Source organism: Pimephales promelas, chromosome 4 (assembly GCF_988280905.1).
Source record: "Pimephales promelas chromosome 4, fPimPro1.hap1.1, whole genome shotgun sequence".
Taxonomy (NCBI): Eukaryota; Metazoa; Chordata; class Actinopteri; order Cypriniformes; family Leuciscidae; genus Pimephales; species Pimephales promelas.
The window spans coordinates 29,119,807-29,137,314 of NC_142772.1; the positions used below are offsets into that span (position 1 = coordinate 29,119,807).

The 17,508-nt window shown below is 37.2% G+C and overlaps 1 protein-coding gene across 6 annotated transcripts in view; it reads right to left on the reverse strand.

The window, feature by feature from the left end:
- The window catches only part of klhl13 (kelch-like family member 13), a 60,413-nt gene that overhangs the window by 14,063 nt on the left and 28,842 nt on the right, over nt 1-17,508 (reverse strand). For 3 of the 6 annotated variants that reach the window (XM_039650021.2, XM_039650020.2, XM_039650019.2), the window contains 2 exons: nt 9,873-9,944; nt 2,934-3,078 (listed from right to left, as the gene is read on the reverse strand). In XM_039650021.2, coding sequence (XP_039505955.1) covers nt 2,934-3,078; nt 9,873-9,944 — 217 coding nt within the window. The remainder of the gene's footprint in view (nt 1-2,933; nt 3,079-9,872; nt 9,945-17,508) is intronic. The other 3 variants (XM_039650024.2, XM_039650023.2, XM_039650022.2) reach the window with 1 other exon arrangement.

Sequence of the window (17,508 nt, forward strand, 5' to 3'; positions counted from 1 at the left end):
AAACGTTAATAATAAAGATTGGACCAGTTTTTTGGAATAGTTGAATACTATTTTCTTGTGGAATACTTGATGCGGCCCAGCCTGACCCAGCCTCCAGCGGCCCCCAGTTCAGTTGAGTTTGAGACCTCTGCATTAAAGCATCTGTTATCATCACCCATGAAAACAGTGCTTGTTAAGGAGTTGTATCATTACTATGCGTCCCATGAGCGTCATTTCTGAATAAAAGATTGTGGGGTTAATTAATGAACAGGAGGTCAGATGCATGAGGGGACTGCAGCAGAGATGGACTCCCACGGTGGAGAGGAGCCATAATTAACAGGATCGAGCATTCGTCCACTCACACACACTCTCAGAGTGCTGCGTCAGGCTTGATCCACCAGCATGTGCAAAAGCACATGTCAAACATGTGCTAAGGCATGAAATAAGGCACAATCCAATCAGTGATACACTTACTAAAATTAATTACACGTAAGCTTTTTAAGCACCAAACTCTGGACTGGAGTTTAACAAACATGCCACAAATCATGATAAATGTGGAAAAGCCAGCTGGCTGTCTTTACCAGCCTCATAACATCAGCGTCTGATGCAAAATCTAAAACTAAAAGCTTTGCTCATAATGTGCCTCATTCGTAAGTCACTTTGCATAAAAACACCTGCCAAATGAATATAAAAAAAGCTTTTGCTGCATCTAATGTGACAGTAAAAGCATTTTGTGCGGAGGCATCTACAAATACAAACACTGTGTGTGCTGACTATATGTATAGTAATAACATATAGCCAACAATAATATATGTATAATAATAACAACAATAACAAAACATTGTTGTTGTTATTATACATATATTTAATAACAAAAAAATATTATTAAATTGAACAAAAAAAGAAAAACAAACAAAGAATTAAGACTTTATCTGCAGCCACTACTATTACAAATAATAAGCATTATTATTTTTGGAATTTTAAACAAAAAATAGAATAAATATACTCCAACCTAAAATATTAATTGTGCTAGTTTTGCCAGTACGTTTACATAACTTGTTTATTACGAAATGTAAAAAAAAAAAAAACAAACATAACTAAAAACACTAAACCTGCATACGCAGCTAAAACTCATTCTGTGTGCGTTCAGAATGAGGACACACAGCGCCTGCGGATAAACATCGAATCAAATTAACTGAGTGCTGTTTCCCAACAAATCACTGGAACCAAAATTTTCAATTGATTAATTCATTTGATCATTTTTCCAGGGGTTAGAGATATTATAGGATGATGAAGGCTGCTGTGCTTTAGGACGCATTTGTTGTGACTCGTGACAGATTTAAACTGAAAAAAAGTCATCATCCCAGATTTGATAAGCGGCTATCATAGTAATAATTTTCCTTTCATCCGCAAAACCAGGGCAAGTGTGCACGTGCCTACACTACATTTTACACCCACTGAGAGCGTGTAATGTTTGGGTGTCCTTTACAAAAGGTTGTGAATGAATAACGCTATAAATCTCCAGCATGTGTCAAGACTGATAAGTTCAAATATTGTTTATCCATACTATCTTGATTTGACAAACTGATTCAAATCTTAATAAACTGCAACTTTAAGATCACATACACACAATCTACTTCACCACAGCAGTAGCTGGTTGGTGATCAATGACAGCCGTCAATGACATTGAGCTGGGAATCAATAAAGTGACCCCATCACATTAATGTCAGTGCTGAACCTGCTGATGCAATCAAGAGATCACGAAACGTGTGAATGTCTGTGTGTGCGTGTATATAAACTCTTATCTCATGTAAACAAAATTAATTTTGATAACACTTTACAATAAGGTTAATTAGTTAATATTAGTTAATGTATTACCTAACATGAACTAACAATGATCAATATATTTGTTACAATCTTTATTATTCTTTTTTAATGTTAGTTAATAAAAATACAGTCGTTCATTGTTTGTTCACGTTAATTCAGTGCATTAACTAAATGTTAACAAATACAACCTTTGATTTTAATGATGTATTGGTAAATGTTGAAATTAATATTAACTAAGATTATTAAATGCTGATGTATTGTTCATTCTTAGTTCATGTTAACTAAGGTAGTCAACTTATGTTAACAAATTAACCTTATTGTAAAGTGTTACTGATTTTTTAATGTTTTTGAAAGAAGTCTCTTATGATCAAGGCTGCATTTATTTGATCAAAAAGACAAAAAAAATTGCAATATTGTAAAATAATATTACAATTTAAAATAATCATATTAAATTTGAATATATTTTAAAATGTGCATCCCACAAATCTCAATCAACTGCAAGATTCTATCCTATCAATATGGGCCAACATTTCTAAAGAATGCCACGGTTCTGAAGGCGAAAGGGGGTCAAACACAGTATTAGTATGGTGTTCCTAATAATCCTTTAGGTGAGTGTGTATATATATATATATATATATATATATATATATATATATATGTATGTAAATAGGGCTATTAATACAATGACTCTCTTCTAAACTTACATTTACATAAAAGCCGTCCAGTAATGAGAACACCATGCATCAAGAGCGTTAAATAAAAATGAACATATGCACACAAGGCAATCAGGTGTCCTTCACTTATTGATCTGCCTGAAATGACTGGCAAATTCAAAATTAAATTCACACCTTTGTTCCCACAGAAGCACATGCTGAAACCTGCCAGGTGACCTGCAGAAAGGTGCTAATGAATGTTCTCATGGATCTTAGGCAGGACTCTGCCCACCACCGATGATGATGACGTTGATAACAATAATAATATCATCTTTATGTGTGATATAAAGCTAGACTGCCAATAACAGCAGAGATGACCTTCACAGACTCTTCCAAACACAGAGTGGCAGATGGTGACGCCCCATATACCAACCCCACTGTTTAGTAAGAGACCTACGTAAATCACACACTCACCTGTAAAACCACAGAGCTGTGTGTGTTGCTGGTAAAGAAGCGTGTGTTTCCTGTTTTCGAGGCCTGCAAGTGGGAGGACAGCCCCATTTCACTGCATCCCAGTGACACCTTCATCATCTGAGCATCATCATCCTCCACCAGTGATCTGCCCAGCAGAGAGAGAAAGGGGAGGGGGGGGGGGGGTTGGAGGGAAGAGATAACCCATTAAGTGTGAGAGTGGTACAGAGATAATGGTGTGAGAAAAGATCAAATATGTTTGAGCGCAAATGTTTGATTCATTATATGAAACAGATGTGGTGTTTCCCGATTATATTCATTTAACACGAGTAGTACAGCACAAAAACCCGCCCCAAAAGTAAAACATGTCGCACACATATACACAACATGTAGAATGTTAGTTTCACAACACAATGTGAAACGTTTTCACAACACAATGCGACAACAACTGACATGAGGTCAAAGATAGGCCTCTCAGAAAGGAACCTAATAGCAATATTTATGAGAAATCTTGTTCTACCAGCTGACTAAAAAGTTTTTTTTTCCCCGTTTTTGGCCATGTTAAATGTAGGGTAGGCAATTTTTTTTGAATAAACACTTTTAATACTGGCTGAAACTCTCACATCCTGATCACAATCAATAATAGATGTGGTCTAAATATTAAAACGCATATTCTGTGGAAGTCTCAAGACCAGGCTTCATGCCCAGATATCACACGTCATCAACGCATTTCATGAGGCTTTGCATAGTTTGTGTTTTAAGGGAGGCGTGGCTTTGGAGAGAGCGCTCTGAAGGGAGGGTGGGATAATGCTTTCAAAGCTATCTTGCCATGCTATTTTCCAATATTGTCGACCCTTCCTTTAACATTACTATTTAGAGCACATGTAGTGCTGGGTGGTATACCGGTTCATACCGGTGTTTTGTTACAATATAAATTTTTAATATACTGCAATACCGGTGTATGTCGCTTAAACAACGTTCTTTTCCAGATGTTGCGGTCAGGCTGCTGGTTTGACCTTTTCCAAGCCTTATCTTAAAGAGCAAACGGTTAGAACATTTTAAGATCCACAACTGCTAACTTGTAACGCGTTACAAATAATATGCATTACGTAATATTTTTCTGGAGTAATATTGTTTCTAATATTGTTCTACTTTATAAATGATTGATTTCAGTTCACATTCACCACCAGGTAAGAGCAATTCATTCGACTGAACTCAAAAAAAAATTGGTTGCTGCTTTTATTGTTGAGGAGATGCATCTACGGTCCACTGTGGAGGTGCCCACATTTCATAATATCATCAGCAAAATCTCTGTGACAGGGGAAAGGTCAGGGGTGTGCTGCCCAATCGCAAAACTCTTAGTATTAAGATACTCTAACATTATGATAATCATATTATTCTATATTATTATTCAATATATAACTGTTTTTAAAAGAAAAAGAAGGTGTAGGTTATATTGGCTGTTGTTGAATGCACTACCGGATTAAACAATAGTACAATAACTTTTGTTAAAAAGTTCACAAAAAAGAAAAAAAAACAAAAAAAAAAACACCTGCAAGGACTGAAAGAGATCAAGCCATAGCCTGGTAAGAAAAAGTAACCGAAAAAGTACTTTTAAAAGTAACTTTCCCCAACATGGTTCATGTCTTTCTTCCTTCCTTCTCTTTCTGATATTGCTGAAGAGCATACGTATTTAGTGGGCCAGGGTCACAGATTGATGGCTGGTTCACTCAATTAAATGACAAAATCATTTTTTGTGGGAAAGAGAACAACTCAAACACATTAAGTGGATGTCTCTCCCGAAACTTTGCAGCATGTATGTGGCTGCTGGTCAAGCATGTAAAAAACAAAGGTTTTATTTAAATTCTGAACTGATTATATAATCAGCAAAAAAGTCACTTTATAATCACTATAAAGCAGTTACTCATCTCACCAAGTTACATTATAATCAATGAAGTGGTCTAGAGTGTACAATGAATCTTGTTTACGTCGCATCTACGCTTTGTTAATGAGACGATTCTCAGAAATCAGCACCGAACAAAAACTGCAGTGTTTTGAGCGGTTAGTGGATTCTAACTTAAACACCTCTGATTGTCCATTGTGTTCAAGAAATCAACAGATATGTTTGTGATTGGCTAGACTGCTCAGAGCTGTAAAAACACGTTGTAAATAGAGTTCGACACTCTCCAGAGTGCAAACACGGATATGCACAGGATCGTTTGCCAAATCGGAGATCGCCAATATTCTTTTTTATGGACAATTTTTTATTACGGACAAAAACTGAGCCTAGACAAGCAGTTATGGGCAGCTTTTCCCTCTAAAAGAAATAAACGGCAGTTGTCAGTGGTTTGAGATGAGAAGACGAGGAGCAGTCGACGTTCCTCTCATTGGTAGCTGAGGATGAGGAGCGGATCCAACTGGATATTGCGACCAGGAATTAAAAAGCGACTTTTCAGCAACTTTAACGAGCAGTCTAGAATACATACCACCCACTATGAAGCAGTATAACTGCAGTGGAAAAGCAAACCGAGACGAAGTGAGCCGAGCCGTACCATGCAGTGGAAAAGCGCCAAAATTGTATTTTTGGCAATCATATTAAACACAATGTTTGGTATACGCCATAAAACTGACTCAGAAACACATCGGCTCCACTGCGGTAGTAGCATCATGCTTGGGAAATGCTTCTCTGCACAACAAGAAGGCTTGCGTGGGTAAAATGAATACAGGAAAAAGCATAGAGTCTGCAAGATGCCTGTGATGGAGGATTTATTCTCCAGCAAAACAATGACCTGACACGAAAGCTAATCAGGAACTAGGGGTGGAACCGACTAGTCGACCTTAATGCAATTCCGTGACGCTTTAAGCTTGACGTTGACTAGTCGCGTTGATCATGTGACACTATGTGATTGCGCTAATTTTAATAGTATATGGCCGCGTTAAAGACGACAACAGATGAAGAGCCCAGAGGGTCATTGCAGCAAGAAAGCAGCATTGGCACATAAAGCATATGGAAATACTTTACTAACGTAGCACCACTATATTGTTGAAAAAGAAAGTAAAAGCATGACGCACGCTCTCTGTTTTACCGGGAAATGAGAGCAGTCTCTTTTAAAATCATTCAAATATTAGCCTATTTTTTTCATATATCTATTTAAATATATTAATGCATCTAATTCACCCGCAATCAATTGGAATATTATTTGGTATCACTAACATGCAGATGTGAATTTATAGCTTTTTTTTTTCTTTTCATCCTGATGATGTAAACAGCGGGCTGTTTAGCTAAATTTGGCCACTTCACGTGTTTCTGTGATCTGATTGCTATCCGATCGTGAAAAGACCAGGTGAAAGCTAAATGCCCTCCGAAACGCATTGGAGACGGATTTAAATCCGATCGCTCAAACCACTTCATGAGGAGGTCTGGGCCGCTTTACAGACAAAACTGGACCTGTGTAAAGGCATCTGGTTGTTGAAACCGCATATTAATTGGACTTCTCCCAAAAAGGCTGAAATAAAACGTGTGAGAGCAGCCTGTGCTATTATATTCATTATATGACGAAGCTATAACACGCACCGCAGCTAATAATCTATTCATAAAGCCAACGTGCAAACTATCGTAAATCAAACTAGTGAAAGTAAGTCACAGACGCTTAATACCCAATCATCTTCGTTAAAAGTAAAGAAACAAAATGATCTTACCAGCGCTGTCTCTCTTATTGTGGCCTTTGATTGTGAAATTAGCTGATGATCAATAAAATGCAGCTCATTACTGTTGCTTTCGGTGATGTGAACTCTGTGATGTGATGAAATCTCCATATAGCGCGTTGTTTGAAGATCGGATGCGAAAACATATTTATGTGACCAGGTGTAAATGGAATCGTTTCGATAAATCAGTTTAGTAAAAACGCATGAAGTGTCCAGGTGTAAACGGCCCCATTATGAGCTGTCAGCATCTGTATAATTTTCTGCTAATTAATTGAAAATTGTGGCATGTTGCAAATCTGTCACATCTCTTGTGTTTTTATGAATGACGTCAGCGACTAGTCGACGTCGACTCGACTTTGATGTCATAATAGTCGACTTCAAAAAATCTGAAGTCGTTCAACCCCTATCAGGAACAGCCTAAATATACCAACGTCAATGTCCTGGAGTGGCAAGGCAAAAAAAGTAAAGCAAAATAAAGTTGTCGGCCAACTGGCTTTGTTTTATTTACTTACTTAAGCCAATGTGTTGTCACAATTGGCGCTTGGCAAGTACTAATTTTGGACCTTGTGAGCATATAAAATGATGAATATTAAAAAAGGCCTCATAATAAGAAGTTATGGTTACTCTGTGGCTAAGCCATGATGGCTCTTAAAGCGTGTGTATTTTCAGAAAGCTAAACAATTGTGTGCAGGACAATGGCATATTACTATGAGGGGTTTTATTCATTTTGTCTATGTACTTGAGTGTTTACCATGGAAACTATTAAAATGTTTTTGAATGAGGCCTTAAACTACAACACAATAGCATCTAACCTATTTCAGAGACCCTCTGTTCACAGTTTCAAGCTTCATGCTTCTAACAAAGATATCCAACCAGGAACAAATAAAGAAAAACAACCCTATCTGGATTCTGTACTGGATGAAGGTCAGGGGTTTTGGGAGCAAACATTCATTGCTGTAACAAAAACACTGGAAGTATGGGTGAACAAAACAACAACAAAAAAACAGTACAATATTGTAATACTCGTCACGATACAGATTCAATACATTGGTGGCACTAATTTTCAAGGCATTGAGAATTTTTTTAATAACTTAATACAGTCGACTAACTATTAGTCGACTAAGAGACTTGGTCGACCAAAATTGTATTAGTCTGTTAATCAATCTCAAATATGGCTTATCACATGTAAGTGGTAGCAACTTTACAAGTCCGCTCACTCTAATGGCAACTTACATAAATATGAGCTATTATGCGCATATTATTATGCGCATCCGAGTATTTGTGTGGAGAGTGCACTTACTGCATGACAAATGCACCATCACTTGCATTTAACTTAAAATACTCCGTCATTTTTGGTCATCCAGATAAGAGTAACATGTCAGTAGACAGTCTCCTTCTGGTTTTCCCCCTACGTTTGCCAGTGCGCTGTGGAAAGCTTGACGTGTGCTTTGAGCACTGATTAGGCTATGTATTATATATAGGCAATTAAAGGCTCATTATTGTGATGAGCGACTACAGGTTGACTAAAATCTTTAGTCGAGAGCAGCCCTAATAATTTTTAAATCAAGACACTGAAATTCTGGAAAAACTACATTATTTGATTCAGCAAATAAATCTTTACCAGAGAATTGTGAAAAAAAGAAAATTATATATATATATATATATATATATATACATATATAGAAATATATATACATATAAAAATATATAAGTGCTGTCAAACGATTAAAATATTTAATCGCAATTAAATTGCATTAATGTCATAGTTAACTCGCGATTAATCGCACATTTTTATCTATTCTAAATGTCTTTTGATTTCTTTTTGTTACATTATTTTTTTTCTCATTTTAATGCTCTTATCAACATGGAAAAGTGGATCGGCTTGTTTAGTGAAAATGTTTTTTATTATTATTATTGAAAATAACATTGGAATAGTGCTCAATTTCACACTAACATATATAAATAATCTCTCACACAATGTAACACTGTCTATCAACAAAAGGGTGAAAGAAATACTGACGAGGTCCTGATATTGACGAGGGGGTGGAGAATTCGCATCATCTGTGTGTGTGTGTTTGCTTGGCCATCATCAAGTGGTGTTTCAGACTGGACGTGCTGCGATGATGATAGCTCAGTTCACAACGACAAAACACACAGATCACTTGGTCTTGTCAATTGGACAATTTGGCAACTTTTTAAAAGTAAACTTTCCATTCAGAATCTTAGGGCATCCATTTCGGCGTCTCGCGCTCGTCATCCACTCAAAACGTAACGTTACTATTTGGCCGGCTCGCAAGCCGAAACGAGTGTGTGCGGCACAAAACGTCCTCGCGCTGCGCTCTGAAACCCATTCATTTCAATGGCTTGCGCCGCGCGAGGACGTTTTGTTGCTTCTTCGACCAAAGCGCAAGTGGATCTAGACCGTAAACAAAACAACAGGCACGCCGCAAACACACGTTTCGGCTTGTGAGCCGGCTTTGAGTGGATGACGAGCGTGAGACGCCAAAATGGATCAGGATGCATGCCGCGCCCTGTTGCAAAAGCATGTAAAAAAAACGACAAAGTTTGCGAAGACAAAAAGACTGTTAATCGCGCGATAAAAAAATTGGGTTTGCATTAACGCCGTTAATAACGCGTTAAACTGACAGCCCTAATATATATATATATATATATATATATTTATATATACACACACACATGAAAATATATATGCATATTTTGCAATAAAAAAAAACATTGTTTCAATGTATACACAGTCAACATCAAGCAATTGGTTTTCCGTTTTTAATTTGAAGCATTTGCAGTGCTTCTTGGGATTGTAGTTCTTTCCCCAAGTAAAGCCGTTATATACACATACAGTCTTGTACCACCGTCTTGTTTGCTTCAAATCAAAGTTTATAACCTTGTAGCTGGTTGACTTGGTTAATGATTTATAATTCATTAACAGAGACTTTTTGAAAAACGAATAATTTGTACAGAACCAACACTGCTGAAAACGCTGGGTGGACACTAATGCACTCTAATGCAACAAAATGTATGTTCTGTATCGTGACCCCAGTTTCAACATGAAGGAAAATGGATGATTTCCAGAGGAACTGAGCTCCGGAGGAAGGGCCAGGCAGCTCAGGGAGTGACTACCAGACAATGAGATGTTTCTATGGTTTAAAAAAAAAAATAACGCAAATGGCAGGCACAGTCACATGACACAAAAGCACAGGCAGCTGATTGGTGCATTACCCTGTCAGGTGATAGGTTGGAGATGCAGTAAGCAGAGAGTGGGTGGTCCACACCACAAACGAGTGCTGGTGGCTGCCAAAAACAACGAGAGATATAGCATCACTAAACACACGCACATTCCCAGAAAACAGGCAAACACTCGCGACACAAAGAAAAAGTGTACAAAACAGACACAAATCATAAGCGTCAATCTGACAGACAACGAGAAATCACTAGGGTATTCATTCAATTATGCAGTTTAGATTGATCTGAGCCACTAAATTACTGATAAATTAGATGATGATGACTAGTGATACAACTCGGTTTGATGAAGACAATTTGACATCAAATGGCAAAGCATAACACGCACACAACAGACTGTGCTAATGGGATCAAGATGAGACATGACAAAGCACGTCGCACAAACCTTTATCCACCAAATTAAGACAGAATTTAGAAGACAACTAAAATCGGTAAAAACTCACACTATGCACAAAACCAACCACAAAATATGATGCAGAAGGACAATGAAAGATATTTAGTGATGAGGGGAGAGATTTAGATAAAAAATGGTGCAGAAAGAATGAAAGAGATACAGATGAAGGGAGAGAGAGAGAGAGAACAGGGTAAGCAAAAGAGCATTAGCTTAACAGCATTCTTTAATAATTCTGTATTATGGTGAACAGGAAGAACAGAGCTGAACAGGACAGGAGAACAGCTGGCCATCACCACAACCCCCCCTTCCCCTCACACAACACACACACACATCGACATATTCTGCTTTGATTAACCAACATCCTGGACCAGATCCCTGCTTGTTAATTAGAATTTGAGAAAACCTCTCTCTCTCTCTCACACACACACACACACACACACACACTTCTGCTCTATTTTCGATATTCAGATCATACCTCTTCAAATCAGCTCAGTTAACCTGCGCATTCACTCCTCAGAGAGAATTAAAAACTAACCTAAAGTCTGATAATGACATATCAAACATTAGCAAATGAGTGGGGGGAGGAGAGAAAGATGACTGGTTTGATATTATAAAATGTGTTGCTAAATATAACTGGCATTCTGTTGTGCCCTTTCTAGGCTGTTCTTCCTAAAAAGACATTATAGTGAAGGACGACTTTAAATCTAGGACAAAAGGGCTTGAGGGAGGGAACATATAGGCCTACCTGCTGTTAGAAGAACTGCAGACTCAAGACTTTGAGTTTTGATGTTCAAACTAGTGCAATGTGAGATCAAGGTGTCGGTTTATCGATTAAACTAAAGGCTTAAAGGTTTTTTTAGGAATAGCTTAAGCTCTTTCGACTGTATCCATGTCATGTTGTCAATTACCTCAGGAAATCATTGTCAACTCTTTTCTCAGGTTATAAGAACAGGAAATGTAGTAATGCACGTACAATGAAGGCCTAGGAGGCAAATCCTTCAGAGGGTTTTAAGGCCAAAAAAAAAGAAGATTCGATTTTTGTCAAGGCATTTTGACTACTATTTCAAAAGTTTGGGTCATTAAAGCTGCAGTCTGCAGTTTTTCCTCTGTCGCCATCTGTTTGAAATCTGCAATTGCAGTTACTCACAGAATTATCAACTTTACCCGATTTGTATTTCGACACAGCACAGCGTGGATGAACACAATGTTGGAGGAGAGTGTGAGGCTGTCACTGCAGTTCTGACACTGCAGTATCAGCAAATCTAACAATCGTTAATCATATCATGCAAAACAATGCAAATGATACTTTGTTCCCAAATTATTAATGTTAACAACGTCAACATTGCGTGACGACATGTATTGTCCTTCCGATATGTATCCCTATTTTCGCATTGGTCCAATTGCAGTCTCTTTTATTCTGTAGTTACTCCAATGTCCGAACAAAGTCTTGCATTTTACAGCGGGTGAATCTGTTCCCACTGGTGATTGACGTTGAAAACCCGCCATCAAATTAATAAGTTTAATTATATCAAGTGCTGTGAGAAAAGGCTATAAATCTCCACCTCCAACATCCTCACGCAATATAGCCGACTAGCCGAGACCCCTCCTTTGTGTACAGATGTGACGTAATGACGCAAAGACATGCTCGAATCTCCCGCGGAAATCCACCAGTACCACTGGAATTAAAAACATTATTACAAGCTTACCGCTTTGAATCGAGCTACAGCCAGCAGAGAGTTTTGAACACTGGCTGGTTGTGTATTCTCTCAAATATGTATTTTAGATTATTTTTAACCCCAAAAACGGTTAAAAGCTACGGACTGCAGCTTTAAGCTTTAAAATGTTATTGAAAGACTTTTTTTTATAAATCACCAAGCTTGCATTTATTTAATCAAAAATACAGTAAAACTATAACAATATTTCTATGTAAAATAAAATCCAATATAAAAATATATTACAATTTAAAAGTAATTGTTTTCTATTTGAATATATATTTTAATGTAATTTTACAGCATTGTTACTCCAGTCTTCAGTGTCACATGATCCTTTAGAAATCACTAATATGCTGATTTGATGCTCAAGAAACATGTCTTATTATTATTATTAAATGTTGAAAACGGCTGTGCGGTCAAATGTTGTTTGTGTGGAAACCATAATATATTTTTCCAAGATTATTTGACAAATAGAACATCCAAAAGAACAGCAATTATTTAAATAGAATTTATTTTGTGATAATATAAAAGTATTTACTGTCACTTTTGATCAATTTAAATGCATCCTTGCAGAAATGCGACTAATGCGCCACTCCTTTTATGGGTCTAGGTTGAGCGTGTGTGTGGTTCCACACTTCTGGTGTCAAAGTGTGTGTAATTTGTGGGCAGAAATGTGGAGTTATTTTTTGTTTGTTTGTTTAAAATGTATTTCCAGACAAATCTGCAAGGCATGGTTCACATTTCATGGCATGGTACGTGTGACTCCCAAGGCGATCTGCTTGGTGATGCACAGAAACAGATTTATCCCCCATATAATGAGGAGATCAGAGTGTTGATTGAAAGGGTGATGATACAGAGACAGCTGACTCTGATGAAGAGCGCAGATACTGACAGATTAACATGAAGCGACAATATCTTACAAGCACCTCAGATGACATGACAGACATTTCTGTACAAAGGGGGTGGGATGCCAAATGATGCAAGATAATGGTTCTGTATATTAAAGGACTAATTAATTTGGTGGTCTTATAGCGGAACAATTACATTACGTCCTACACTATTGTAGTCACATTAATAAATTGCTCTCCATTGGAGGCAGTGTCAAAACAGTGAATGTCAGTGTTAGAACGGAACAAGGGCCTAAGACAAAACTCCCATTGAAAGTACACAAATAACTGAACCCCATTATAAAGCCCACAGTTTTTTTTAAATGTATCAGATTTTTTTTCCCTATGATTCTATTATATTCTAGTGTTTTCAAAAGTACAGACTTTGGTACCAATTTACAACATAAAGAAACAGAATTTCCCTCAAGCATTGTGAGCGCTGTTGAACGGATTCTTAAACGCCTCTGGTTGGCCATTGCGTTCACATGCTCGGCTGGTAAAGAATGACGACAAAAAGGTGACATGAGACCTCAAACATGACTTAATTAAAACATGCGAGTAGTAGCATAATGTTAGTCATTTTACATGGCCTTAAATCTGTGATATTAGGGTGCAAATGCACATGTTTGTGTGGAAGCTAAATTAGTAAGCTAACTTGCACACAATTGGAGCGTATATCTATCTTTCCAAAGGCCGGTGTTGCGGTTTCATTGTTAGCAAGACACGGAGCTCACTACTCCCCAACGTGGACAAAATGTTGTTCCCTTCACATAATACAAAGATCAGAGAGAGAGAGAGAAAAAAAACAGTGACGGTGAGTCAGTTATAGCCCAATTGTCTATTTTAATTGTTTTCGGACTTCCGAGTTTTCATTCAGTGTTAAAGGGCACCTATTATGCCCCTTTTTACAAGATGTAATATTGGTCTCGGGTGTCCCCGGAATGTATTTGTGAAGTTTCAGCTCAAAATACCCCACAGTTAATTTATTATAACCATTTAAAAATGTCATTTTGGGGCCTGCTTAAAAATGAGCTGTTTTGGGGGTATACCACCTTAAATGCAAATGAGCTGCATATCCCCACCCTGCCTTTGGATGAGGGCGTAACTTGATACCTATGGCAGTCGGTACTGAGAGAGTGAGAGAAACCGCTGTTTTGAATGTCATTCAGCGTACGTTTAAATCGGAATATATAAATAGTATGAAGAGACTCCGGCAGAATAAACACAAATGAGACTACTTGTCTGTCGACCTTATTATGATAGCACTGATATTTCTCTTTTACGCGTTTCAGTTTGTTGTAAAATTATTTATTAAATGTATACAGTCCAACATTTCAAATGTACTTTTATTAAATACATTTATTTCTAAGATAAGGCTATTTATATTATAGGATACATTTAGTTTGTATGCAATCTCAAAAAGTTCATATGATGTTTGCCAGTGTTGCTTTGGCAAGCTTTGTGTGTGCTCAATTTAAAATGTATACATACGCTCATGAGGTTATCATTTCTCCCCGATTAATCGACTAATGGATCAAATGAATGACTAACCCAGGAGAATATATGTAAATAAACTAAAGTAGACTGATATTTTTTCCCATATAAGATAAATGTTATTATATAGTTAGACTACACGCCTTAACTAAAAGTAAATAAATAAATAACAGCTCAAGGGTGCAAATACTACCCCTTTATGAAAAAACAAAACAACAACACTTATGAATGATGGTAAAATGACTGTGATGACCAAATGCGAGTGAGCTTAGTTTACACGATGAGGCTGATTTCAGATCAGTGTAAACGCAACTAACGTCACAGTCACTAAATTAATATCACGCAATAAACAAAAACCTTCTAACAACATATCGACGTGGGAAAAACAGATCCCTGCAGCTTGACATTTTTCACTTAATTTGCCCCAACTATAAAAAAAGCATCTCACAGCTGCCATTTTACAATGTGCATAAAGGCCCCTTACGGACAAGTGTGTGCTGAAGCGTGTCCGATGTGTTTGTGCTTGTGTACTGCTGAAGAGTTTATACTCCCATAATGTTGTAGGGATCATCATTTAGTCAACTAATGTGTTCTGTTTCCATTACTTATTGAGAGAAACAAGCAACATCTCTCTGCCTCTTCTTTGCAGTTTGCATGAAATCAAAGGGTCTGCTATTCAACTGTAGTGGCACATCTTTGATTGATTTTCAACCATAGTTGGCATCATACTGTATAACCGTTTGTTTGAATAAGAGTATTCGCTCTGTATTTGACCCAGGACTGCACACCATTTCTTAATCAAAGAGATTTAAACATTACCTAAATCTGTGTCTATAACACTTCAATCACTTTGTAATAAAACAATATGCTCAAAGGGGTGGTTTAGTGACTCAAGATTATAATAAGTGAATTTATATAAATGTAAAATGTTACAGCTTAATTAAATAGACTGAGAAGGTATGAGGACATATTTCAGAATTCCCACATTTATACAAACACATATCAAAAGATGTAATGCTAATTGAACTTTAAAGCTCCTGTATGAGATGATCATACATTAAACTAAAGCTTTAAAAAAAAACCTTTTCAACTTTCATTTTTTCATCTTGATCTCTTCATATGCTACCCTTCTCTTGCACTGTCTACATTTCTTCCATTTCACCACTTCATCATCCCATTTCCCTCTGTACAAACATCTTCAACCTTCAGAACAGCTATTCCCCTTTCCTTCTCCGATCTCATTCCATTTGGCTTTCTCCTCATCTTTCCTTTTCTATCCCATCTCTCCAACCTTCATCACTCCTTTCCCCCCTCTGAGGTGATCTTGAGGTGAAAATTGGATTCCTCCATTTCCTCTCAAATACAACAAGATTAAAGAGATGTGAATAAATAAAGATGGATAATACAAAGAGAAAGCGAAAAAATAAATAAATAAATCAGCAGGCTTCACTTCTGCCAGGTTAATGTTGGAGGAAGTGTTGACATTAGAGGATATATGCTTTTGAATTAAGGTGATGGAGTATAACTAACGTCAGATATCACGAGGAAATAAACTTTACATTTCTGACAGGCAAGAGCACCAGTGAAAGCAAAAGAAACGCTACTGCAGCACTAACTTATTTAATATAATCCCATTAATAAAATCACATGCAGTACCTAAAATTATCACTTAGCAAAAGAAAATGAAAGCAAAAATTGGCTTTGGGATTGAGAGCTACATACCAGTTCGCTGGTTGCTTTATGAAGAACTGCAGGGCCTAAAATGAACTTTAGCTCATCTGCAATGGCAGGAATATTGTGCACCATAAATATGGTGCACCTTTTTTCCTTACATGTGATGACAAACTGCAGATTGTGACTGGTGCAGTTTGACACACTGACACAAACATGCAAGAACAAAATATAATGATTTTTTTGAATGGTACATTTTCTCAATTCACTGCCCATTGGCAGGTGTGGCAAAACGTTAATTTTGGACCCTGCTCACATGTCATTCGGTGTGCCACATGGAGAGCTGATGAGGTCACATGATCAAAATAGCTAGCTACAGGCTGTTTGTAATAAATATATTCTGGAACTTTAACTTCAAAACAGACCACGACACTGCTCTGAAAAAAACAAACTTTTACTTAAAAGGTTAGGACATTTGCATTAAGGTAAAACAAATTTGGAAAATACATTTTGGAAAAAGACATAAAACTAAACCCAAGTGTTTAAATGTTTATGATATTATTTGTGTTTGTGATATTATTATAATTACAGGGCATTGTCCTTACTCTCAGTTCAGTCAGTGTGAAAAAGATGGTCATTTTTTTTTTAATCTTGGAAAGATGGGAAAAAAAGGAGACCAAAGCATTGATTGACTAAACCCAAATACAAAGCATGCTAGATAAAATAGCTTGTGGTCTCTTTATATCTGCAGCAGCAAGACGTCTGACACATCTCATCCTTTCATCTGTGATCACAAGGTAGAGAAGAAAAGCTGAAACCGAAAAATCCAACGTGAAAGGTGAATGTGAAAAGGGCGAACTGCTGTCAGTTCTTGCGGAGATTTCTGAGGGATTGACATTGTCTTCACAGGAGAATAAAGTACATCAGAAAAGTGCTGGCAGCAAAGCAAACACAGCCTAAAATTCCTGGACAACTAAAATTCCAAAGTTTTCATCATTATAAATGTGAAACAAGGTCAAGGCCAAGGTCCTTTTAGCAATTGATGAGCAGGACTTTAGATCTGCCATGACCGTGTGTATGTCTTGTGGTAACACAAAAACACACCCATGTGTGCGTCATTCTCTTCCCCCCTGCGACAGAAGCTCTCCGGCTGTCACTCTTCATCACTCTTTTTAAGCTGAAGCCCAGGAATCCTCAGTCACAAATAAAGATTTCATTCTTGATGGTGTCCTTAGGACTGTGTGCTTGGATTTTGTGGTGGGTGCATGACTGCATGTTGTTGCTTTTTTAAAAAAAATTAGAGTATTTTGCAAGAATTTTAGCGAGTATTGGACACCTGTCCTTTGCCCTACCGAGCATGAAATCCTCACAACAGGCAGCGAGTATATTTAGAGTTAAGATAACACTTTAGAAGTACATGCAACTAAATGAATCCTCACCTTCCTTACACCGCATAC